Source organism: Nicotiana tomentosiformis, chromosome 11 (assembly GCF_000390325.3).
Source record: "Nicotiana tomentosiformis chromosome 11, ASM39032v3, whole genome shotgun sequence".
NCBI classification, from domain to species: domain Eukaryota; kingdom Viridiplantae; phylum Streptophyta; class Magnoliopsida; order Solanales; family Solanaceae; genus Nicotiana; species Nicotiana tomentosiformis.
Window position 1 is genome coordinate 80,371,417 of NC_090822.1, and position 25,778 is coordinate 80,397,194.

At 37.0% G+C, this 25,778-nt stretch overlaps 4 protein-coding genes across 7 annotated transcripts; 1 reads left to right on the top strand and 3 right to left on the bottom strand.

Annotated features, from left to right (window-relative positions):
- Positions 1–597: 597 nt before the first annotated feature.
- Positions 598–8,770, top strand: LOC104101562 (uncharacterized). The gene is made up of 7 exons (XM_009609040.4): positions 598–1,250; positions 3,711–3,797; positions 3,909–3,953; positions 4,051–4,146; positions 4,261–4,362; positions 8,182–8,336; positions 8,414–8,770. Exons 1-7 carry the CDS (start codon positions 672–674, stop codon positions 8,493–8,495), a joined length of 1,146 nt encoding a protein of 381 aa, XP_009607335.1. The 5' UTR covers positions 598–671; the 3' UTR covers positions 8,496–8,770.
- A 460-nt stretch (positions 8,771–9,230) lies between these two features.
- LOC104101563 (loganic acid O-methyltransferase) lies at positions 9,231–11,096 on the bottom strand. The gene is made up of 3 exons (XM_009609041.4): positions 10,787–11,096; positions 9,992–10,627; positions 9,231–9,591 (listed from the first exon to the last, which is right to left on the bottom strand). The coding sequence occupies exons 1-3, from the start codon at positions 10,877–10,879 to the stop codon at positions 9,241–9,243; spliced, it is 1,080 nt and encodes a 359-aa protein (XP_009607336.1). The 5' UTR covers positions 10,880–11,096; the 3' UTR covers positions 9,231–9,240.
- A 2,182-nt stretch (positions 11,097–13,278) lies between these two features.
- Positions 13,279–19,136, bottom strand: LOC104101564 (aspartokinase 2, chloroplastic-like). Of its 4 annotated transcripts, none has more exons than XM_009609045.4 (13): positions 18,922–19,136; positions 17,636–18,247; positions 17,501–17,541; positions 16,673–16,827; positions 16,018–16,167; positions 15,837–15,932; positions 15,586–15,702; positions 14,889–15,008; positions 14,713–14,805; positions 14,525–14,641; positions 14,186–14,302; positions 13,706–13,768; positions 13,279–13,608 (listed from the first exon to the last, which is right to left on the bottom strand). In XM_009609045.4, the coding sequence occupies exons 2-13, from the start codon at positions 18,082–18,084 to the stop codon at positions 13,468–13,470; spliced, it is 1,659 nt and encodes a 552-aa protein (XP_009607340.1). In that variant the 5' UTR covers positions 18,085–18,247; positions 18,922–19,136; the 3' UTR covers positions 13,279–13,467. The 4 variants fall into 4 exon arrangements, with proteins under 4 accessions (XP_009607340.1, XP_009607339.1, XP_009607338.1 ...); XM_009609044.4 differs by having other exon boundaries at positions 14,519–14,641; positions 18,922–19,132; XM_009609043.4 differs by lacking the exon at positions 18,922–19,136 and having other exon boundaries at positions 14,525–14,650; positions 17,636–18,224.
- Positions 19,137–24,424: 5,288 nt separating this feature from the next.
- LOC138901738 (uncharacterized) lies at positions 24,425–25,576 on the bottom strand. Its single transcript, XM_070189522.1, has one exon. It carries the CDS (start codon positions 25,574–25,576, stop codon positions 24,425–24,427), a length of 1,152 nt encoding a protein of 383 aa, XP_070045623.1.
- Between the last annotated feature and the right edge of the window lie 202 nt (positions 25,577–25,778).

The window sequence follows — 25,778 nt, forward strand, 5'->3', positions numbered from 1 at the left end:
TTGATCGTCAATGAGAGGCGACTCAACAGAACTGGTGGTCTAAAACCAAAATATATTAAAAAACCCTAAAACTTCTTTTATAATAAAATCCATATAATATTGAGACACAAAAAAAAAAACTACATGACTTTGATATAGTGGTGAGAGCGCAACTCATGATGTATGAGTTGGGCGCACGTCATATGGTATTGAATTCTTCCCTTAAGTGAAAATGGTAAAGGACGAGCCCATTATCTATTGTGTTTTGAACCTTGCGACATTTGTGTGGGGATTTCTTAGTTAATGAGACACAAGAACTTACTTTTTGATGGATGGATCAATCAATTGTGACAAAAAAGAATAGTTAATTTAGAGAATTTGAGTTGAAATTAGAAAATAAAATAATGAGAACCATGAAAAAAGATTATACATAAAGAAGAAAAATAAAATTGACGAGAAAGTAAATGTATTATTTAATTTAGTGAGAAAAATTTATCCAATTAACTCACTAAATCAGTCTTACGTCTACCAAATGTTAAAAATTATTAAAAGTTTAAATCTTTTATTAATATATTATATAATAATATAATAATGCTTTTTACTTTTTGGGCTTTAAATATTTGGGGCTAAGGCAAGGGCTTCACTTGCCTTCCTTGAGCCGCCCTTGCAGTCCGCCGCCGCTTCCCGCAAAAATGAACTCTCCAGCACTTTCTGTTCGCCACAACCATTTCCTCCACCGCGGCGCCACCGCCATTCCACAACCACGCTCCATCACCATCTCCACCTCCCCGTTCCGCGTCCGCATGTCTCTCCAAGAGAACGGCCCATCCGTCGCCGTCGTCGGCGTCACCGGCGCGGTCGGTCAAGAGTTTCTCTCCGTTCTCTCCGACCGTAACTTCCCTTACCGTTCACTCAAACTCCTCGCAAGCAAAAGATCAGCTGGTAAATCAATGAAATTCGAAGACAGAGATTATACAGTTGAAGAGCTCACAGAGGATAGTTTTGAAGGGATAGATATAGCATTGTTTAGTGCTGGCGGTTCTATTAGTAAGAAATTTGGACCGTTAGCGGCTCAAAAGGGGACTATAGTGGTGGATAATAGCTCGGCGTTTCGAATGGATGAGAACGTGCCTCTCGTGATACCCGAAGTGAATCCTGAAGCAATGGCGCATCTGAAGCTAGGTTCTGGAAAAGGAGCGCTTATTGCTAATCCCAATTGCTCTACTATTATTTGCTTAATGGCTGTTACTCCTCTTCATCGTCGTGCTAAGGTGACAGTTTGATCTATCATGTTCTTTTTCCTGGTATGTTTAAAGATGGTAAGTTGCTTGTTTGACCGGGCACACTACCTTTTAGATAGACAAAAAGGTCTAAAGCTTGTGAATTAAAATAAGCTTTAAACATTTATATGGTTATGAATCATCTCATTCAAGGTAAAATAGTAAGTCTAAAACTAAATTATTTCTAAATATTGAAAGGTTGCGTTCTCTTTGGTTTGAACTAAAAAGGGAAGTGTACCATATAAAATGGGGCAGAGGGAATGGTGGAAATGTTGAGAACATCTTGTTTAGATAACTGTTAATATGAGAATTAGATGTTTCATGTACTTTTGTTTTTTAGAGATTTTTATGTTAGTAGAAGATTTGGAGAACGTCTGGTTTAAACTATTAATTGGAGGCAGAGGCGGACCCAGAATTTGAGCACGACGGCACACCACTGTGTGCTAATCACTAGCGATAAAATTCGGCGCGCAACTCTTTGAAAACTTAATGATTATAGTGACTTATCATCCACGTATAAACAAAAGAAGTTCTAAAGAAAAGAAAGCACCGAACAAAGAGAGATTTCTTCGCAAAATGGAAAATGTTTTGAGATTTCTTCGCAAAATGGAAGGGAAAATGTTTGATTAAGCATGTTTCACACTTTAAAATTTCTAGCTTTTTAAAAATAAAATAAAGGGGCAGTGACCAAATGGGTGTTCAAACTTTAAAGAAATCAAGATTAAGGGCATGTTTAATAGTAAAAAACTAAAGAAGAGTCTTAAACTCTTAGTTTCCGCTGCCGAATCAGAGTCAAACTGATTGATGAAGAAGGTTGTGACGGAAGGATTTGTATTTTTCTATTTGTGGATTGATAAGTTGCAATTTGAAGCTTTTAATTTTAAGGGGTGAATTTGATTATTTTTAAAATTAAGTTGACTACTATGTATTAGAAGTTATAACTAAACTATAATTGAATTCAAAAGAAAAAGAATAAAGAAAAAAATAAAACAATTTGTTATTAAGTATGAAAGTATGTTGTATTCAATTAACTAAAAAAGCTAAAGATGAGATTCGAACCCGGATAGTCCAGCAAACAAGGGAATTGAAGCGCCCAACATAACCACTTCTTCCGTTCGCCTTTTAGTGTCTGGGGGCACAACTAAAATATTTAAGGAGTCCTATATATATGTACAAATATATATAACATATATACAAGGTTTTTTCCGAGGCTAACGGGGTCCCGTGACCCCTCTACATGCAACGTAGGTCCGCCTCTGATTGGAGGGTAGATAGGTCAGAGAACTTGTGGAGAATGTCTAGTTTAGAATACTATTAATTTAGAATTACATCATTGGTGTATTTTTAGTTTGTTTAGATATTTAATTGGCATGTTTGGAAAATATGTATAAAATTCCTAGTTTAGAGTGCAATAATTAAAGTATGAGATCTTTCATGTCCTTTTATAGTTTGATACAACATGCAATTTTTCTTTTACGATTTATATGTGAACAATGTACATCTTGTGATAATTGTTACTCTCTCTGTGTCAATTTATGTGATGTTGTTTGAGTTGACATGGATTTTAAAGAAAAAAAATGTAAACTTTCGAAACTTGTGATCTGAAACATGCCATAATATTTGTGTGGCTAAGACATTTGGAACTTGTAGTCTAAAAATTTCATAACATTTGTGTAGCTTATAGAAATTCTCAGAGTAAAATGGGTAAAACGAAAAGTTTAAAGTTATATTATTTTCAAATACAGAAATGTGTCATTCTTTTGGAACAAACTAATAAGAAAAGTGTGTTACATAAATTGAAATTGAGGGAGTACTTCCTTTTACTACATCTCAACCCCAAAATTTGAGGTCTTCATATACATCCTGCTCTATTTGAAAGTGTATTTAAAGAATTCATCATTATTATATTATTTTTATCTGGCATATGCACCGGCTGTTATTTGCAAACTGACATATACATAGTGCTCTTCTATTTCTTATAAAAAAAAATCAAATAGCAGCACCAGTGCGCATATTGATGATCAAAAAGTTTAGATAGAACGATTTTTTTTCTCGATGAAGTGGATATTGGAGGTGGATGATTGTTAGGATTGCTATAATAGCTTGTTTTGATTGTCTGGTTTAAGAACAATTAATTTGAGGATAGATATATTGGTAGAAAATGTAGCGAATGTCTAGTTTAGATTACGGTTAGTTTGAGAATAGATCATTGGTGTCCCTTAGTTTGTTTAGAGATTTGTTTGGCATGTAGAGAATTAGATCTTTCATGTCCTTTTAGTTTGCTTAGATATTTGTATGTCAGTATAAAATCTGACAAACGTTAATTTGAAAATCTTTCTCTTACACATGCATCTTCATGGTAGTTGTGAAAACATTTAGATCAACAGTTAATAGTCTAAGAACCGACACAGTTCAGTTTTATTCATCCTATGTCGATATGCATATTTTCAGGTCAAACGCATGGTTGTTAGTACATATCAGGCAGCTAGTGGTGCTGGTGCTGCTGCAATGGAAGAGCTAGTTCAGCAGACTCGTGAGGTTTCTATTATGCTTCCTCTATTTTTCATGGCTTAATATATCTGGTGATATTAGGTTTACTAATTAAAAATTTCATGATTTGATTTTTTGATGTTGCCTTGTACACAATAGGTCCTGGAGGGCAAAGAACCAACTTGCAATATCTTTAATCAGCAGGTCTCGTCTTGTGATTTCCCTTCTCAATGCTCAATTTTGTCTTAAATAACAAATGAATGCAGTGCCATATAATTGCTTCTCTTACAAAATTGTGCAGTATGCTTTTAATCTTTTCTCACATAACGCACCTGTTCAACCCAATGGATATAACGAAGAGGAAATGAAGCTGGTCAAAGAAACAAGAAAAATATGGGTAAGTATACTTATTATAAGACCTTGGTATTCAGTGATCATGCTAGGTCCTAGAGACTAAAATAATATAATTGGCCATCTACTGTATTAACGCATTCATTCTGCTTGTTACCAGAATGACATGGATGTCAAGGTTACTGCAACATGTATACGTGTTCCTGTTATGCGTGCACATGCTGAGAGCGTTAATCTTCAATTTGAGAAGCCCCTTGATGAGGTAGCCTTTGTTAAACTGCAGCAAAATCTGTTATTTATCTTCCTGTCTTGACTAATGGTTCTTTTGCTTTTCAAATGAACCTTTTTTTGTACTTCGTTATCTTTTAGGCATTGAACTTGTGTTCATTTGATACTAAAATGCATAAAAGCTATTACAACCTAGGTCCAATTGGCCGAAAAGTGCAAGTTCGTGTGGAGTACTGCGAAGGAGAATGTCCCATCAATTAGTAATGACATAAAGAATAAAAAAAAGTGGCTCTAATGATCATATCTTAACAGTTCCATTCAGTACACCATATTTAGTTGTGCGCTGAAGTGGCATGGAACTGCAGTGATATATGAAGTCCTTGCGTAGTAGTTACCACAAATTGCGAAATTTGTCTTGCAGGCTGCTTGAAATTTATTAAATTTTGAGCTTATCTATATTATTATAAAAGCATGAATACAATGTCGGTTTACAAAAATAACCTTATAATATTAAGCATAATAACTCATGATAAAAGGACATAACCGGAATTCTAGATATTAGCCTTATAATACTATTAGTTTTAGGATATAATACTACACATTAGGAATCATACATGATTACCTTTAGGAATCCTATTAGTATAATTACTCTCGGGCTGTCTAATTCATATAAATTGAATAAGTAAATATCATTAGTCATGTAATCTTATTACTTTTAGGATATACTTCTTAAAAATTCCTATTACTAATTTAATTTGAAAATGTATTATAATGTCCTATTACTAATTTAATTTGAGAATGTATTATATTGTCCAAATCCATTTAGAAAAAATGAGAGCCTATATTATTATAAAATCATAAATACAATATTAATACATCAAAATAGCCCTAAAATATGAAACAGAATAACTCATAGGGAAAGGACATTACTGCAATAACCTATTTTTTGGACTATAATACCTTTGATGCTAATTTTTAATATTTAATATTTTAAATTAATAAAACTTTGTCTATTAAATTCTCATTAAAAATATGTAGGAAGTTTTAATAAAATCAATTTCATAAGAATCTTTCGTATTGGCAATACATTACCACTACATAATGTCGAATACAAAGAAAAAATAAAAGTAATATTAAATAGACTGCATAAAGAGTTGAAATTGAGAAAACAATATCCCCACGATAATATATTTTATTTTATATTTGAACTACTTTTCTACTCAAATAATATTTTTTAATCAATTTTTCGTGTAATATTAAAAAATACTCAATTATTAAACAACAACTAAGAAAATATTTAAGAATATAAATGTGCGAGAAAGAGAAAAAAAAAGGTTGGTAAGAGTCAATACCACTAATGATTCTACAATCATAAAGATCTAAAAGTGAAATATCGTATTAATCTTTTACTCTTTGAAAATAAAATTTATGGTGGATAAAATTATAATTAAGATTAAATATTCAAAACAAGATATGAACTATTATTAAGATCTGAATCAACATAGAATAAATTAATTTTTTTGTTAAAACCAAATAATTAAATATTTTTATTAATTATTTAGCAAAAGAATCCAATCCAATTATTTCTTAAATTCATCATATGAGTAAATTCTTATTCAAGTTAAAAAAAATCTCAGGGTATATAAATTTATTTCATAAAAAGAGTGTTAGAACACAAAGTAAAAAGGTAGTATATTATTAAGAATCAAAATACTATACAAGTGTTTGAGGAAGCACAATCAAAGTTATATCCTAAACAAGAACAAGCTTTCAAAACTATATTATAAAGAGTCGACTCTGGTATAACGGAATTATTCTTTGTAGATGCCTCCGGCGGAATCGAAATGATATTTCAATGTCATGAATTGCTTGCAAGTATCATATCAAGAGGCATGCCATTGTTAGCAATAATAACAAGTGGTGTACCAACAACGATTTTATTGTGAGGCCACCCACTTTAGATTTGATATACATCTTCAAACAACTTAAATAACCATCACAAATATACCAAAGCAGAGCAATTATACTAAATTTATAAGAAAAGCAAAATCGATAATATGGGATGAAGCACTTATGGCTAAGTGTCAAACGATCGAAATAATTGCTCGGAGTTCTAGAGATATATTGGATATTAATGAACCATTTGTGAAAAATTAATGGTTTGGGAGGTGATTTCTGTCAAGTAGTACCATTAGTTCCAAAATCGACAAATGCCGAGACTTTAAAAGCTAGCTTGCCAAAGTTATACTCTGGCCTCAAACGAAAAAGATTCAACTGACAAGAAATATAAAGTAAGAACAGATCTAGTATCCAGTATCTTCTTGCTTCGTGTCGGAAATGAAGATCATCCAATAAAATATGATTTGGTTCTTCCTGAACACTTGATTATCAATCCCAATGGTAATAGTAGTGCATTTAATAAGAGAAATATTTCTATCATTAGATTTTGTGCAAATCGCATGATAGAATTAAAAAAGAATCTTAGCTAGCAGAAATGAATATGTTGATCAACTAAATAAAATGTTGATTGCAAAGTTTTATAATAAAAACAAAATATTTTTTAGTTTTTGACTCAACAGAAAATGATACCAATAATTACTACAAAGAAGAATACTTAAATACTTTAATACCAAATGGTATTCTACCATACATGTTTGTTGTCAAATTTCTTATTTCTTACGTATGTTAGAGTCACGGTATATATAATAGACTAAGTTAAAATTGATCTTCCATTGTATATAGGTTAATTTTGAAGAAAACATATGTCCGTCAAGCTACTGAAAAACTTAGATACGCTGAATAGCTTATGTAATAGCACACATATGGTATATAGAAGTTTTGACAATAACGTCATAGATGCAAAAATTATGATTTTGGCTAATGTGCTACTAAGTATATTCGTATCCCTCAATTCAAATTTTGTCTTGCGAAACTAAGGAATATCATTTTAAATTTGTGTGAAAATAATTTTTAGTATGTTTATGTTTTGCACTAATAAATAAAGCATAAGGACAAGCATCATAAATATTGGACTATATTTACCGCAATATGTTTTCTTGCACGAACAACTGTATGTACTTTCAAGAGGGATATCAAGATCGACAACAAGAGTTCTGGTTAAGACAGAGCAACCAACGCATTAGGAGGAAACATACACAAAAAATTATTGTCCACAAAACCGTGTTCGTTAAGATACCATCATATTAAATACTTTTAAACTATAATACTCCCTCCGTTTCAATTTATGTGAACCCATTTGACTGGGCACGGAGTTTAAGAAAAGAGACAAGACTTTTGAACTTGTGGTGTAAAATGAAGTACATATATTTTGTGTGGCTATAAATCATTGCATAAAGGTAAATTGTTTCCAAATAAGGAAAGAGGTCATTCTTTTTGGCACGGACTAAAAAGGAAATAGGTTCACATAAATTGAAACGGAGGGAGTATATAATTATCTAACTCGTTAAAAACGAAGGTTAGCTAGTTGTACTAAGCTCCCGCTATGTGCGAGGTCCGGGGAAGGGCCGGACCACAAGGGTTTACTGTACCCAGCCTTACCCTGCATTTCTGTAAGAGGTTGTTTTCACGGCTCGAACCCGTCACCTAGTCACATGGCAACAACTCTACCAGTTACGTCAAGGCTCCCCTTATGAGAAAGAAAGATAAAAATAAGGTAGAGACTATTCCTCCTTTTTGATTAGTATTGTTGGATCAACTGGAGATGTTTGTGTGCTATAGTACTTTAAATATGTTCTTTGTGATCCATGGAGTCAAGAGATCCTTTTTGTAATTATTCTCTTACTTTCTCTTTACTTCAGGATAAATTACTTGAAGCTTTTCTTTAACTGTGCAGGATACTGCAAGGGATATCCTTAAAAATGCACCAGGTATAGTTATCATTGATGATCGTGCAAGTAATCGATTTCCAACCCCACTTGAAGTTTCCAATAAGGATGATGTTGCAGTTGGGAGAGTACGCCGTGATGTTTCCCAAGATGGAGATTATGGGTAAGAATTGGTTTATAGGTAAATGTTATCTCTACTTACTTTGCAGGACCTCAAGGCTAATGTCTTCTTTTATATAGACTGGACATCTTTGTTTGTGGTGATCAAATACGTAAGGGAGCCGCCCTTAATGCCGTCCAGATTGCAGAGATGCTGTTGTAGTTTTGCGATACAGCTTCATTAAAAGAAGGTTTTGCGATACAACACCCGAAGGTTCTATTTTTGCTTGAATGTGAGAGACGTAAAACCTGAAGAAGATAGAGATGGTCGTGTTTTCCTCTAACAGTTACATTTTGCTCATTGCGGTTTGGCAATTTTCATCTATGTTGATTCATTCTAGTTTGAAGAGAAATTTTGCTTCAGACCCGGGAAACTTTTGTTATTTATAATAATTGTGTTGCTAATGAGTTGCCAGTAGACGGCAAGCGATTCTTCCATATTTTACTTTTGTCCTTTATCTTGTTGGTAATAATTATTCTCCCTTTGCGCAATCGGCCCTGGTTGATAATAATCATGTCTTTTTTCACGAGAGTTCAGTGAAGAAGTATCTAAAACCAAGTTCATTGCTTGAGCTGCAAGTTGCTTTAAGAATTCTGTGATTAATGCAATCATGCAACCAGTTATTCCATTTCATGTTCTCTGATCAAACAAATCAGAGTTGATTATGTGTTAAAACACCTATCACTTGGGAATCACATTCAACTTATATTATGCAAAAGCAAAACAATCTTGGTTTGATGTCAAAAAGTCACAACTGACGTTCATCTTGAATTGACATTTTCTTAAAATCACTGCGGCATCTGTAATTTTACTTTTACCAAACCTCAGAAGTCGGGGGGTTTCAATTGGTTTTTGTGGAAACAGCAATTCTAGAAGGGTAGAGGCAGACATAGGACTTGAGATGTTTTTAGTTTTGTCCCTTGCTTGGTTTACGCTTCAGAGCAAGGAGTAGCAGAACTTTACTGTAACTTGCATCAAGTTTTGAATAAAGCCCTTCATTCTGGTCAATTCTTTCAAACAGTTGATCAACTACACTGCTGCCAAAATGATCTGCTATAAGGCACTCAAAAGCTGCTCTAAGATGATCACTATTCTCTTTGGCATTAATTGGCTGATTCTTCGAAACAAATGGATCTGGTGTCTTCATTATCTCAATGCTGAAGCAGTCATTTCTTTCAACCAACTTTACCATCTCATTTGGAGTTGTGATGTAATAAGGCAAGTTGAAGGAGTCCACTTGAGCTTCACTGATTATTCCCTATAACCGCAAAATTGTTTTTTTTTTCTTCAAACTGTATAAATTTTGATCATCCAGCTAACAAAATAACCACAGTCTAACTATCAATCCATTAAAATGCACACATTTTGTTTTTACTATAATTGTATGTTATGGTACTGTAATTGTATGGCAATATATATTTCTCTAGGCAAGGAAACTGAACAAAAACAACCTCATTTAGCATAAATATGGTAGTCACAGTTAACAATATATACTTAAGATTTTGGGGAGACCATTAGTAGAGGAATCAAAAGGTCATATTTTACTTAAGTGAATGTTAAATGACTCAGTCAAGTAGTAGTATCAAATATTGATGCAGGATTAAAATCACAATTTTCCATGTTCCTTTGCTAGAAAAAGAGGGAATTAAGGAACTCACATCATTAGCCATATCCATGAGAGCAGAGCCAATGGCATCAAAAGCAAAACCAATCGCGGACTTGGAACGATGAAATCCTTGAGGAATAGCTGGTGTGACAAGTATCAATAACCCTCCAACAACAATCTCTTTAGCTCTGGCATTGAGGAAGTTATTGACATCCTTAGCAAACTGAGCTGCATAAGCTTCAGCTACTTCATCTGATGAAGTTGAATAGAAAATCTTTCCCCTGTTCCATTCCTTGTTTTCTACTTCTATTGGCACTTGTGATAGCCAGCAAAGTGCATAAGAGGCATGCACAATATCAATGGAGGATTCGGGGAATAACCGGCTGTAGAAAGAACCAGGAACACCAGCTGCAAAGTAGTGGTTTTCAGGAGGTAGGGAAGCAAAGAGTGTATTGAAATCGTTTGTGGCAACATCATTGAAGAATACTTGGAATTCAGTAGTAGAGAGGCCTTTTAGTGCATACTTTTTCTGCACTGCTTCTATTAAATTTTGTACTGCAATGTAGGTGTTAGGACCAATTGAACAGCCTAAATCTGCTATTCTAATTGTGCTTGAAGTGTTGGAGATGTCGAGTAACTTGCTTATTGCCTCGTTCACTGCTTCTTTTGTAACCATCAGACCTTCTCTCTGCAAACAATCATAGGTACGTAAGACTTTCAATAAATGCAAACATTTTCTGTCATCCGGGGATCTCTTTAGTTATTTCAAAGAAAAAGGAATAATCTATAGGCAGTTGAACAAATTCGTAGTAAGTATTACATAATCAAGAATACTACTCCTAGTTACCTGATAAGTGGAGTTTTTGGAGTAGCTGTATGTGCCATCTCCACCTTTCATTGGCAATGGTTTCAGTAAAGAAGATGCTTTGCTATCAGCCATCTTTTACTATCTCTGTTGAAGTTGGGAATTGCAGTGGTAACGAGAATAGGACGTGGGGTGCTTTTTAAGGTTGCTAGAACCCGGATTACAAATGAATATTCAGTAAATGTAACTTTTTATACATTTGAATGAATGGTCCGAACGACTGTGCCAATATAAAAATTTAAACCTCGCATATAACCTACTTTAAGAAATTATTACTCATATTGTTTTTAATAATATTGGATAAGACGGGCTTAATTAGAGTCATATAGACAATGAAGATTCATATAGCCTACCCAACTTACTTGGGATTGAGAAATTATTATTATTGTTGTTGGTTGATTTGTTGTAGTACACCCATTGTGAGGCTAGTGACCATTTTTACTCCTATTCCTTTCCTTTTGTACTTCAATTGTATCACTCTCAAAGTTAAGAAGGGCGGAATTAAATATTTTAAAAAAGCATCATATTCAAATATTTCTTTTCTTATCGGGGACAAAAATTTTACGTACTCTCAACATATTCGAACAAGCAACAAAATAATTACTAGTTGAGACCGGCAAGGGGCAGAGGCGGATGTAGTGAACAACTAACGGATTCAACTGAACCTATAACTTTCAACGCGGTGTAAAAATTCATTAAAATTGTCAAAATAGTAGATATGAACCCATAACTTTAAAAATATAATGGGTTCAATATTAAAAATCTTAAAGTTGAACCCATAAGATTTAAATCTTGGATCTGACGACGGATATTGTGAGATAGTCGAATCCCTCGTCCTTAATCAAATATTTCGGATTCAAGACTTAGAAACGAAAATCTTTTCAGTAGGATATGCCTTGCCAGTGGGTCTACCTCACGCTATTCAGAATTAGTTGGGCAAGTAAACTTAGATGATTTTATGGCAAGGGCGCGAAGCCCAAGGTTAAAGAGTGAAGTTAACCACCAATGATGTCAAAGCAAGCAAAGATTTGCAGATACTAGTAAGTTTGACAAATCAAATGCTGGCATTGGCTCATTTTCTTATTTGGTATTCGACTGCTAGGCTGTTTATTGCATGTTACCAGGAAACAAAGCCTGCAACAATACAGCCTTGTTTTGCTTATTATTACAGTATATTATATATTTGCGTTGAGTACAGAAACCTTCTTGAGATTCACACTTGCTACATTTTTCTAACTCTTAATCCCTCAATTATTGTTCCTCGGTCAGAATTTTACAGCACTTTATCATTTAAGTACCATGATATATACTCTATTTGCAAAAGATAGTGACTAATTATGGTGGGAAGTTTTGCTCTTTTAATTGGGAACATTTGGACCAGAAATCCATGTGAAAATTAATGTTTGGCTCCATTATTAATTGGGAGTTTGGGACGGAAAGGGCAAAAGGAAAAAAGGATATTGACACACTATATAATTGACAAGATAAATACTACCATTAGACCAAACCAAACAAATTACCTTTAAAAATCAAAACTTAAAATGAAAATACAATCTGAGCTCTACTAGTTAATATTATTAATTAAATAGTCATGCATAACTAATACAATTATTTTGTATATAAACTTTATATGACGATAAATATTTTGATACTTAGGTGACAGGATATAGATCTCTTTGTACTATAATTATTACAGAGAAAATCTTTATATATTTTGATATTTGGTTGATACTAGCTCCATAGACATTAAAAAACCTTATTTGCAAACTAAAGTTTTCATCTTCTAGGGGCATTTAATTATTTGTTAATTCAAGTAATTAATATGTCACAAGGACAAGAACTTGTATAAATTTGTTGCTGTGTGGAAAAAACATTACAGTTTTTGCTGCCATATTAAGAATTTTATTTTAATACTTCTAATAACTAATTGTTTTTTATCTCAAATTGTTCAGGAAAAAGGCGGTATACGTTTCTGTATCATATAAATTATTATAATTTTAAATTACTTAAATCTTTTTAAATTAATGAAGCTATTTTCAAACTAAGGAACGAAGTCCTGAAGTGGTCACAAGATTGATAGTGCAAGAAGTGGCATATAGAGGAAGTTTGAGGCCAAAAATAGTTAAGAGATTGAATGATTTGAATTTTTATTCTTAGAACCTTAGGTTACTGAGAAAGTGAGGCATAGGTAGACTTTTGGCTTCTGTTACTTGGGACCTATGTCCAAGTTTCAATTTTCGTTTTAGTTGTACATATCATTGAGTTGTAAATATAATTTGTTTTAGTTACCAAAAAAAATGAAGTTATCTTTTATATCGATAATATAATATGGGGAATAAGTCTCTTTATTTGTGAGATATGTACTGAAAGATACCGTTTCGTTTGACGATTAAAAAGATAATCTCAAACAGAAAATTGCGCATAATAATATGATACTTGATTCCGCATAGAACACCAGCGTAGACTTAACAAGATGAGTTGCAAATTTTGATCTTCTTGCATGGTAATCTAATTTCCTCCAATAAAGATTTAAAGGTAACTTAGGTAGAATGTGACTAGTTGCTACAAAAGATAAAGAGGAAACTCCACACACCAAAAAATTACCCTACTATAAAATTATTAGGAATTAAGAACAAACATATTTAAGGCGAAAAGGGGGGAACTCAAGTGGACAATGTGGATAAGGGAGTAACATGTCCATTTTCCCAGACTAGTTCAGAAAGATCACTTTCAAAGAATGTTTTGTGTAGAGCCCTTACACATTGTTCTGCTTCACTATCATTTACTATCAATGAGATATTGACCTGAGCATCAGACACAAAAGTTGAGTGTTAATGTGAAGCGCTAATAAATGCATAGGTATGATTTATGTATAGCTTTGAATAGAATAAGGTAGATTACCTTCGATGCACCTTGAGAGATCATTTGAACATTGACCCCATTGGTACGCAGAACGTGGAAAGCCTGTCATTTAATGCAACATGAATTACACTCAATAAAGTGGACACATTAAAAAGATGGATAATGATGTAAACTCGCATATAGGTGTCATATAACAGCATACCCGATAGTGATGACTTAAACAACATACAAGTTGATAGAATGAGACGCTAAGCATGTGGCCTAAGGTGGCTAGAGACTCCGGTAATAAATCATATGCAAAGAGACACTACTCAAGAGTCATAATAATGAACTACAGTTTAACTAGGTTAAGAAAGCATGAGATAGCATATTAGATAATGCACCACAATGGGCGCTAAAGTACCCAAGCAATAGTAATTCTATACTACAGAAAAAGGTTCTGGAATAATAAACAAATGGAGTTCTGCTGGTCACCAAATGAAGGATTATAATGGTCAGTAATAAGAGCTCTTAAAGCACCTTTTCGAGAATCAGAGAGGACCTCTGGACGTTCCCAATCAGAGAGATGATTGATCTGTGTTGAAGTAGATTCACAACTGCAATTTTCTCAAGTTCTTCCACGACATGATCAAGCTCCTGCTCAGTTCAGTAATTTAGAATGTTAAAACACACCACTGAAAGAACCATAAAATGCACGAATGAATTTATGCACATGCAGGAAAGATATCCGCATAAGAGGAGAGTTGAGACAAAATTTAGCAAACTACTAGTGAACACTTGAGAAACAATAGTACGTTGGCTGAAAAGTTGCAATTTATTGATGCGGCCAAGAAATTAAGAAGAAAGTCGTACGCTTGCCTGCTGAATCAATTCTCTGCTCCAAAGTTTTGATGGGTCCAATGTCAAGGAAATACTAACTTCACTTGTCGCAACGACGTCAACCGATATACCTAAATCTTCAAAGATGGAGAAAACCTGAAGAAGCTACAAACCACATTAGATTCTGGACTTGAGGGCAAAGTACTAAAAAGTGATGTGGAAAGTACCTTTGCAAGGAAACCAAATTGACCGAGCATGCGGGTACTCACGATATCCAACATGGTTACATTTCGTTTCAGAACAATACTTGTAAGTACTGCCTGCAAGCACGTACGGGATGAAACCCAGTTATGTTTTTGTTATTTCTGCAGATAAAAGAATTAGTGGAAAAAGCTGTTCTAACCTTACTCATATCTCTTGCTCTACAGATAAGGGTACCAGGAGCTTTAGGATTATATGAGTTTTTAACCCTAACAGGAATATCACCCTCTCTTGCCGGCCTCATGGACTGTGGATGAAGGACCTGTAGAAGGATTTCAAGGAGATTCAAAGCTATTCTAAATATAATAATTAGACTGCAAAATTATGGATAGACCTTCCATCTTAATTCTTGCCGTGATAAATATTCTATGATTTTTTCAACTTTGAATTGTAATCTTTTCCATTAAACTATAACTTTCCTGAACCTTATAACAATTGTTAATAATAAAACATTTGCAACTTAGATACAGTAATCCAAATCAAACTCCTTAACCAAATACCACATCGAATGGTCAAACAAACTGGTCACGAAAGAAGTTCTATAGACATTGTGGCTTCCAGTATGATGGACTATGAATCTCAGTTGACAAGTGAAAGGGACAAAGTGGTATAAAGTTGCTCCTAGCGCTCGAGATTCTACGCAACAGCTACAGATACATCCATGTCATTGAATAGTTATAAATTTTTCACCTCAGAGAGAGGATCTCTGAAAAACTTCTTGACTAGCTAGCTTGTCTGGAAGAGTAATAGTACTACTCTATTAATTAGGAAAAATCACTAAGACAAGCTACAATTGGCATTTCCAGGATGAAAATAATTTCTGAAAAAGCTAACAAGACCTGTGCGCCAAAGTATGCAAGTTCAGCTGCCTCATCAAAAGTTAGATAAGGCACAGGCTGTGCACGTGGATATATGTTGGGATCACATGTCAAAACACCATCAACATCCTTCCAGACCTGTCAGTCATATAACAAAGGATCTTCAATCAAACTGGCTTCTTGATTGCAACTTCTTGTGCTTATACAAGCAAGGGTGCAAATTAAATATGTGATAAAAATAGTAAACCAGAATGCCAGATTCATCTGGTAACCTGAATTTCTCGTAATCCCAATGCTTTACCAATGGTTGTAGCAGTCAAGTCACTACCACCCCTACCTAGTGTAGTCACAGCACAAGTCCTCCAACCCTTCAATTGGATACACATATCAGTGTCAACTCTAAGGAAAGGCAAACCAAAAAGAAATGCATGAAGAAATTAAAAAAAGAAGCACCTTTCCCAGAAACCCAGTGACAATAGGGATTGCAGGATTATTCATCCAATCACCACTTAATCTCTTTGCAACAGCAGGATAAGTTGCCTCCAATATATCCGCATTAGTAAATTCATCAGTTGTTATAATACCCATCTCAAATGCATCATACTGCAGAGGAAACCCAAAAGTAAATAATCAGTATTTCCACACAATAAGTGCCAACCGACAAGAAAACACAAGATCTATACAACTACTTCTACCAAAAAAAAAAGATCTAAACAACTACAAGAAATAATGCAGTCCGCATTCCTATAAAGGCAGATCAGCATGAAAATATTTTCATAACCTTGACCACTTATCTCGCTCTCACATAAGTAAGCAACTTACGTTTTGCTGCCCAATTAAAAGTTCAAGAAATTGTTTCTAAGTCATGCCACAAGCAGTTTGATGACATCCAATGTTAAATCATTTCCTTGCCTTATTAGTATACCATTAATACCTAACTTCAACAAATGAATAACTCTTAGTATGTCCTCTGCATCTACGAATACGAGGCACTAAGGGAATTATCTGCCACTGAAATACTTTTTCTAACATCTTATTATTCATCAGCAATTGCCTGAAAAAATAATTTTTTATCCAAATAATAGCAGAAGAAAAGATATGTACATACCTGGCGGGCTTTGACACCGAGTTTATTCAGATAGGCTGTAAATATTCTTGTGGACATGCACTCTCCAAAGGAGACCAAGTAATCCCTTGTTCGTGGAGTCAACTCCTTCATCATAGCAATTCCGTTCAAAAGTTGTTCCAATTCAAGTAGATGCTCTGCAAATTTTCCCGAAAAATGATAGAGCATAATCAGAAAGACTCAGATTTTACTTCTGAGATAATCTGGTGTCATAACAGCAACAGATAGTATATATTTCTCATTAAAAGTTTCATAAGAGTAAAACAACGGATCAAGACAAGAAAGCTTGTAAAACAATTCTGAGGGAAGGGGAGGGGGATATAAGAGTTCAATTTAATTTATTCCAAAAAAATATCACTATACAAGCTTTAACAAATTTCTGTGATACACGGCAATCGTACATTAGACATACTTTTACTAAATCTAGAATTGCAGCATTTTTTGAGAAGGGTACAGTTTTTTTTGATAATGCAGGTGATGAGGGTTCAATAATAAACTTCAGAAAAAATTTGCACCCTGACATGTATAACAACAACATACCCAGTATTATCCCATACCGTGGGGTATGGGGAGGGTAGAGTGTACAAAGACCTTACCCCTACCTTGTGAGGATAGAGAGGATGTTTCCAATAGACCCTCGGCTCAGGAAAGCATAAGCACCACAATAAGGAAAATATAGACAACACCCTGACATGTATAGGGACAAAAAAACGATTTGCTAGAACCTCGGAAAATCAAGCGTTCCCCTACTCTAATTTTCCAAAGAGGAACAGAACAAACATGATAACAGAGCTCCAAGTAATCACTCACTTGAAATGGTAGACTTTTCTACTCCAAGTTGGTCGATTGTCCTATGTGAGGCACATAAAAAATGATTAGAAAAGATCAAAATGATGAAGAATGATCCTGGAAACTAACATTCGTAATGAAAGAGCTCATCTTTACCTAAAATGGAGATCCTTTATAAAATCTAATTCTTGCAGATCACAAACATTGGAAACACCACAAGTGACAGCCTTTTCACCAGCCAGCAAAAGGTTGTTTGTTGTCTTTCCCATTGCAGAGAGAACAATAACAGGTCTCTCTTCAGGAAAGCTAAGAATAAGATCAGCTACTTCTCTCATTCTCTCCGCTGAGGCTACTGATGAACCACCAAACTTCATCACACATGTAAATTCACCAAAAGCTTCATTCTTGGTTTCTTTAAGCTCGACTACATCAGCTGCTTGTGCTTTACATGTCACTCTCTCACAACAAGAAGCCTTCACATACTTACTTGGTGCAGAAGCAAAAGGGACAGAAGCCACAAAATCAAGCTGCCGGAAGTGCACGCTTCTTTTGAATAGAGAAGAGCAGGGAGTTTTAACCCCACAAAAATGTGACAAAGATGCCATATCAAATCAGCTAAGGAACGTCCAAAAAATGAGGATGTAAATGACAATAAGGTTCTTTCGACGAATGAAGTGATTCAGGTTTTGCAAAAAACGCAGAGAGAGCCAATTAACTTAGCTAATTAGCTCCCCCTGCTGAAAAGATATTATAATGGATCACGCAATCCTGCACAAGCCAACAAGGAAATGAGCCTACTTAAAAAAAGCAAGCATAAGAAAAACAATAGCCTAGACCTCCCATTTATAGAAACAATACTACGGGCATTTCTTTTTAACTTTATATAACAGTATTTGACAGAACACGAAGAGCAAGATGCTAATTTGACTTATACATTATACGAGTTTAACTTGCTGTAGTAGGTTACTTATTACATATTTTTGAGATACACCCTTCATAAGAAATTAAATCCATACTGTATTAGTAAAAATAAAAGAAAATATTACAGCAACAGGTAAACATTTTGTGCGATAGTGAAATATCGTATCAAAGTTTAAGAAACAAACTGAAGAAAATTCAATAATTTAATAAATATGAAATCTTGAAATTTTTGAAATATGATATAGCAATGAAAGAAGTGAGACAAAATAAGACATATTAGGACCCCAGAAAAACATTTCTCCCAAAACCAACCAAGAATGACAACAGCGTTGTTCCCAAAAGCTCATAAATACTTCATACACGAATGTTTAAAAGAACCCCAAATTCCATTAGCTGAAAAATAAGCATGCAAAAGAAAATCATATATAAAAATGCAAGAGAGCAAATAAGTTCTACATTTCTTATAGATATCATTTCAATGAGCAACTGTACGATTAGAAACCCACATCAAAAGCGCTGACCTAATTCAAATCAGGTATATTTCACGTTCGCAGCTGTTGTTTGAAACAACCAATCCTATTTTGTGGGTATTTTCTTGAAATTCTCTTTAATGGTGTCAAAGGCCCACTTAATTGGGAGCCTCCAGAAAAGAGAAAGCTCGGCCGCAGAGAGGGTAGTGGACGTGGTTACAACTTCGGCGGCGCTATTTTGCAAATTTCCTCTAATTATTTCGGTTGTGTTATACTAGGTCTTTGTTGTCTTATGATAGTTTTCTTTTGTTTTTGCTTAGTTTCTATTTTTCATTTTTTGTGAAGTTTTGAAAGTAGTTTTGATATAATATTATTTTTTTTTAAAAATTGTGATTGTGTTTACCCTCAAAAACAGATAACAATTAAATTTGTAAGTGATATTAAGGATACGCAGATTAATTCGATACAAACGATAAATTGCGTTAGATTAAATAAATAAAGATATAGTACATTCAAACCACATGAGGAGGATAATTCCAGCCTCGATCCGGACTCACAATGGATGAACGAGAATAAGAGCTTTTAATAACAATGAAAATAATAATATATTGCTTTGTAACACGTGTTACAATATGTTCAATGAATAATCAAACTCCTCTTTATATAATAGGGGAGTTTTACCCTAAGTAAAATTCTATAAAGGGTAAAAAAATCTTATGTTTAACTTATCATCGGCTCTCCATCGATACGTGTCGAGATCCACGCCGTGATATTCGGCCGATTGTAAATATTATTGTTTTTTATTTGTCGTGCTTGGTTGCCTCACAACGTTCTCCGAAGTCCTTTGGGATTTGGACTAATCCCGGATCATGGCCCCGATATTCTTGAGGGTGGGCATCATGCCTCTGGACTCTGACTCGATGAGACCCTTGCCTCGATTACGGTCATTTCTCATTATGTCTCTAGCTCGGTTTAGCGTATCGGAAGCTGGGTGTAGCATGAGCTCGATTTTACCCCGTATACAGATAGTCCCCTCGTTTCTCAGAGAGTAAGTTGACGAGAAACGACATGAGCTCCCTGATAACTTCTTAAACACGCCGTGAAAGAAACGACGAAAAACCCGAAACGTCTCGTTAGTCATGTCATTATGACCTCAAATGCGTGCCAGCCGTCGGTTGGTTGTCCCTGGATGCGAAACGTCACGGAGCCTCTATAAATATCCCCTCCTTCGTTCATTTTTTACTTTACGTCCAAACTTCTACCCTCGTACCTTCAGGATTTCATTACCCTTTTTTATACTCTAGCATTTTTATCTCCGTTACTCGAGATTCCTCAGTACGTTGCAAAATTTTTACTCATTCTCTACTCAAGCCAACACATCTAAGCTTTCAACTTTCAACCTTCCTCTATCTTTTTCAAGCTATTCCAAATAACTATGGCCAAAACCTCCAAATCCGTTCCCCAAAAGGTCACTTCTACCTCCCAACCGTCTGCCAAAATTAACGAAATCACTCCCAATGTGGTCGACCTCGAGAGGTCCGCCGCTAACGTGGCTACCGATGAAGCGACTGTTGAACCTCCCTTGAAGATGTTCATTCCCGGGGGTTGTCCGGTCGCTGACGACTTCAAGGTTGAGAAGCCTTCTTCGGTACAGGGTCGGCATGAGAAGGCATCAAGATATATTTGCTCAATCACCTAAGATTACCTCCCCGCGGTCCGAAAGGACTGCAACTGGGCCGACAAGGACATAATGGTCCCCGACTCCGAGGAGGCCATTACTACCCATGTTTAGGGATACCTAAGTGTTTATACTTATTCCTTCACACTAGGCCCGGTGGACCCAATCATTATAGACTTCTATAGGAGGTACGAGGTATGCATCGGTCCGATCCACCCATCGTTGTGGAGGATCGTAATCCTCCTTCGATTTTTTGTGAACAAGATCGACTTTTGTCAGCTCACCGTGGATCATCACTCCGTCTGTACAGTCCCCGAATCTTTCAAGGGGGGCTGATAAAGCTCATGCACCGGGCTAGTAAAGCCCCATTCTCAAGCATCGATGAAGACCGGGATCGAGGCTGGCAGGGACATTTTGTCCGGGTGAGGACCTCAGACTTGATTCCAGCCGAATCTATGTCATTCCCCGAGAAGTGGAATGCATCATGTAAGTACAACTTCCCTTTTAATGTTGATTTCATGTTCATCTCCCTTTTCCTCATTGGTATTCGTGGCGGTGCAGTTGTTGCTCAAGTCCCAAATGTTATCCCTCGATTAAAGGAGTGGATCAAAGGCATTGTCTCACAGATGCCCTACTCCGAGCGCTCGTGGCGCAAACTCTCGAAGGGCTGTTGGGAGGCCCGTTCCCATGGTAAGATTTCTTTCCCGAATAAGTTATGTTAGGCTTCTTCTTCTAGCATCACGTTCTTATTTCTTTTATTTCCTTTTTGCAGGTTTAACTAAGACCGTCGAGCTTAGGCCTCCGGTCGGGGATGAGGACTTGCCCGCTGATTCTTCTTCTTCGGGGCAGCCTGGAGCCATAGTAAGAGAGAAGAAAAGGAGGAGGGCCCCGAGCTCGGAGAAAAAGAAAACAAGGAGAAGGTTGCTTCGTAAGCCAAAGGAAAGCTCCTAGAGGATGCCCGGGTTCTTTCCACCCATGTCGGGGTAGCTAGCTACCTCCGGTGCCTGGTAATTGAAGCAGACCAGGCAAAAATGATCGAGGTGGATGCGATATGCTTCTTCAATGAAGCATAATAGGTGCTGAACCGGGTAAGGTGTTTTCACACTCTTTTATCTTCGAATTCGGGTTTTTGATGACTCTAATGCCTTCTATTTTTTCACATTTGCAGGTCTCGGTGCTCCATCATCTAACCTTTCTCCGGTATCGTAATGAGCTTAGTCAAATCGAGGTCGAGGTCAAAGAGCTTGTTGAGAAGAGGGATATGTATAAGCTTCTCAGCGAGCAACGTGAATGAGAAGTCAAGAACCTCTAGACTGAGTTGGACGCGGCTCAGAAAGAACATGCAGACCTAGTGGAATAGGTAAAGATCTTTGAAGTTAGTGACGATGAGTTATGCATGGCGACTAACGGTCAAAACCCGCAGGTCTAGCAGAAGGTCGATCGGGTCGACCAACTTCGAGCCGAGATGGACGAGGTCAAGGCCATGGTCGAGGAGTGGAAGGGAAAAATGGACCGATTACCTTCGGAAAAGGAGACTGCATGGGAGCAGCTGGCCTCAGCGGAAGTCCAACTTCGAGCGGCAAGGAAGAAAACTAAGGTCTGGTCCCAAAACATCGAAGACCTCTAGTCTCAACTGAGCTCGGCCGTTACTGAATGGGATACCCTTGCCGAGAAGCTTAAAGCAGCCAAGTTAGTGGCGGAAATAACCAAGGTCGATGCTGCAGAGATGGTGGCCTAGTACAAAGCTGACGCTGAGGCAGCCCAGGACTGTCTAAAGGTTATTGCCGATTATGTGAAGTGGCAATCCCGAAGGGAGGCTATCGAGGAAGTTCGTGCTTGGGGTTTCGACTTATTGGCCGAGATCGAAAACGTTAAGAGGCTCGAGGTTGAGGCCGAGGCCAAGAAGTTGTCATATCCCGAGGACGAGGAATGCTCTAAGGGTTCCGATGGATCCGAGGGCGGAGAAGACCCCTATGGTCCCGGTGACGAGGCGGGCTCCGGCGACGATCAGGCTTAGGTGCCTTGTAGATTTTTCTTTGTTTTTGTATTTTTGTATATTTTGTTGAGGCCGTGTGGCCTTTCTAAAGATCTTTATATATATACAAGGCTTTTCTTTTTGCCTTTTGGCAATTTTTGAGTTTGTTTGTTTTGGTTGATTGCAAAGATTTCAAATGCCTTAGCACGTAGTAATAAGGTCTTGTTCGGAAGTTCGGATAAGGCTTCTTCTCGATGTGATTTTTTTTAGAACTCGTGGGGACTTGGTATGACCGGAAGCTTTCCCCAAAGTGCTTACTTAGAAGTTTTTAGATTATAATTTTGCTGATGGTAGCCTTAGAACCGATTTGAAAATTTTGAAGGCCTTATGTTTTGGTTATGAGTTTCAGACGTCTCCGAGATGTTTCTAGGATGGTCGTAGCCTTTTAAGTTTGGGTATTGCCCAATAGGCTTATTACCCCGGGCTTCGATACCCGAGCCATCTAGGCTTGCCCGGGACGACAGTCCTCGAATGGGGGTGGCAGTAGCCTTTAAAGTTCGAGTACTGCCTAATAGGTTTTTGTGCCACTGAGCTTCGACAGCCCGAGCCATCCGAGTATTCCTTGGATGACAGTCTCCGAGTGGGGTGATCTCTTGGATCCTGATAGAGGTGTCCCTTGGGCCCGATGTCCTAAAGGAACAAAATGTAGTCGTTTTTAAGAGATGAAATATATATCTAAAAGGTAGAAACTTTATTTCATTTATGTGCGTAACATACAAGATTACAAATGTGTATAAGCTTCGTGTTATGTCTTAAGTGGTCTATGTGGGCACGGTTCATTTGACCGTTTGGCCCTTACAATAAATCCTATCCACCAAGTCCAGACAATTCGAGCACAAAATTTCCTTCTTTGCTAAAATTATTATCAAGGGTGATAGCCCCCAATATTTGAGGCCGATCGTAGAGAAGGCTCGGATACTGTCGATGTGACCATCGACTCCGGTTCATAGCCGGTCTTCAATTCTAAGTTAGCACGATCTATTGTTGCCTCATTAAAACCCTTGTCAGAAAACCCATTTGGGACAAAACCGGTTCAAGAAAAAAAGAGTGCAACTCATGCTTTCATGCCTAATAACTGCATCATTCTTCGGTTGTTGCCTGTAAGTATTAGTTCAATTCGTAATATATGTAAAGAAAAGAATGAATGGGGTCGTACCTTAGCAGTAGTACCATTTTAAGTGGGTCATGTTCCAGTTGTTCGGTAGTCGCTCATCGTTCCCTGCTTCGCGTTTGTATGATCCTTTGCCGGTGATCTCGATAATTCGATATGGACCTTCCGAATTTGGGCCCAACTTACCTTCGTTCGGGTTTCGGGTGTTTAGTGTCACTTTTCTTAACACCAAGTCCTTGATATTAAAGTGTCGGAGGTTGGCTCTCTGGTTGTAATACCGTTCGATCAGTTGCTTTTGGGCGGCCTCGTGCCTCTCGTCCAATAGTTCCAGGCTCGTGTTCATGTCCACATCGTTTGACTCTTCAGTCACGTATCAAAATCTGAGACTCGGTTCTCTTACTTCAACCGGTAGTAGCGCTTCAGCACCATAGACCAACTAGAATGAGGTGGCCCCGGTACTAGATTTTGAGGCCATTCGATGTGCCCATAGGACTTCGGACAAAATTTCCTTCCATTTTTCTTTGGCATTGGTCAACCTCTTCTTAAGAATTTGGAGTACGATTTTGTTCGTAGATTTTGCCTGCCCGTTCCCACTAGGGTGGTAGGGTGTTGATAGTATCCTTTTGACCTTATGGTCATCGAAAAATTAATTCACTTTACTACCGATGGACTGCTTCCCATGGTCAAACACGATCTCGGGCGGCATTCCGAACCAGCATATTATGTGGTCTCAAATGAAGTCAATAGCTTCTTTCTCCCTGACTTTCTCAAATGCCTGGGCTTCTACCCATTTAGAAAAATAGTCAGTCATAAATAATATAAATCGAGCCTTTCCGGGTGCCCATGGAAGGGGGCCAACGATGTCCATTCCCCATTTCATAAATGGCCAGGGTGACAAGACTAAATGTAGCAACTCCTCGGGCTGATAAATCATCGGTTCATGTCTCTGACATCCATCACATTTTCGTACAAACTCCTTTGCGTCTTTCTCCATGTCGATATAGTAGTAGCCGACTCTGATTATTTTACGGACCAATGATTCGACACTCGAATGGTTGCCGCATGTGCCTTCGTGAACTTCCCTCAAAACATATTCAGTATATCCCAGTCCCAGACATATGGCGAGTGGGCCATCGAACGTTCTCCTAAATATGGTGTTGTCTTTGGACAAGTTGAACCCGGCTGCCTTTGTGCGCAAAGCCCTTGATTCTTTGGGATCCGAGGGCAGTTTTCCGGTCTTCTGGTTATCTATATACTTGTTTATCCAATCCAAGGTTAAGCTTGTCGAGCTTATCTCGGTGTGGCCTTCTTCCACTACTGATCCTAAGTTAGCAAGAGCATCGGCTTCGCTGTTTTGATCTCGAGGCACATGCTGCAAAGTCCATTCCTTGAACCGATGTAACGTCACCTGCAGCTTATCTAGGTACCTTCGCATTCGTTCTTCTTTGACTTTGAACGTTCCATTGACTTGGTTCACCACAATGAGGAAATCGCACTTAGCTTCGATGACCTCGCCCCCCAGGCTTTTAGCCAGTTTGAGACCCACTATCATGGCCTCATACTCGGCCTCTTTGTTAGTCAATTTTACAATTCTAATAGATTGCCTAACTATATTACCCGTTGGTGGCTTCAACACAATGCCAAGTTTGGACCCCTTTGCGTTCAAGTCACCGCCCGTACAGAGGATCCTGATTCCGGAGGAGGTCCTCGAGTTCAGCAATAACTCCTTCTCAACCTCGGGGATCAGGGACGGCGTGAAGTCGGCCACAAAGTCAGCTAATTTTTTAGATTTGATGGCGGTTTGGGGTTGATATTCGATATTATACCCGCTGATTTCCACGATCCATCTAGCCAATCGTCCCGAGAGCTCGGGATTATGCATTATGTTCCTCAATGGGTAATTAGTCACGACACATATGGGATGGCATTGAAAATACGGTTTTAACTTCCTGGAGGCACTTAGCAAAGCGAGCGCCAATTTTTCCAGGTGAGGATACCTAGTTTCGGCCTCGCCTAGAGTTCTGCTAACATAGTAGATATGAAATTGTGTAGCTTCCTCTTCCTGGACTAGGATTCCACTTACC

Bases quoted from the DNA above. Each gene is read 5' to 3' on its own strand.
- LOC104101562 (XM_009609040.4), top strand. From the start codon at position 672: ATGAACTCTCCAGCACTTTCTGTTCGCCACAACCATTTCCTCCACCGC. The intron at 1,251-3,710 runs GTGACAGTTTGA...GCATATTTTCAG, and splicing joins CTCTTCATCGTCGTGCTAAG to GTCAAACGCATGGTTGTTAG. The intron at 4,147-4,260 runs GTAAGTATACTT...GCTTGTTACCAG, and splicing joins AAGAAACAAGAAAAATATGG to AATGACATGGATGTCAAGGT.
- LOC104101563 (XM_009609041.4), bottom strand. From the start codon at position 10,879: ATGGCTGATAGCAAAGCATCTTCTTTACTGAAACCATTGCCAATGAAA. The intron at 10,628-10,786 runs GTAACTAGGAGT...GATTGTTTGCAG, and splicing joins CCAAAAACTCCACTTATCAG to AGAGAAGGTCTGATGGTTAC. The intron at 9,592-9,991 runs GTGAGTTCCTTA...TTGCGGTTATAG, and splicing joins TCATGGATATGGCTAATGAT to GGAATAATCAGTGAAGCTCA.
- LOC104101564 (XM_009609042.4), bottom strand. From the start codon at position 18,084: ATGGCATCTTTGTCACATTTTTGTGGGGTTAAAACTCCCTGCTCTTCT. The intron at 16,828-17,500 runs GTGAGTGATTAC...GAAAATTTGCAG, and splicing joins AGAAAAGTCTACCATTTCAA to AGCATCTACTTGAATTGGAA. The intron at 14,806-14,888 runs GTTAGAACAGCT...ACGTGCTTGCAG, and splicing joins GAGCAAGAGATATGAGTAAG to GCAGTACTTACAAGTATTGT.
- LOC138901738 (XM_070189522.1), bottom strand. From the start codon at position 25,576: ATGCATAATCCCGAGCTCTCGGGACGATTGGCTAGATGGATCGTGGAA.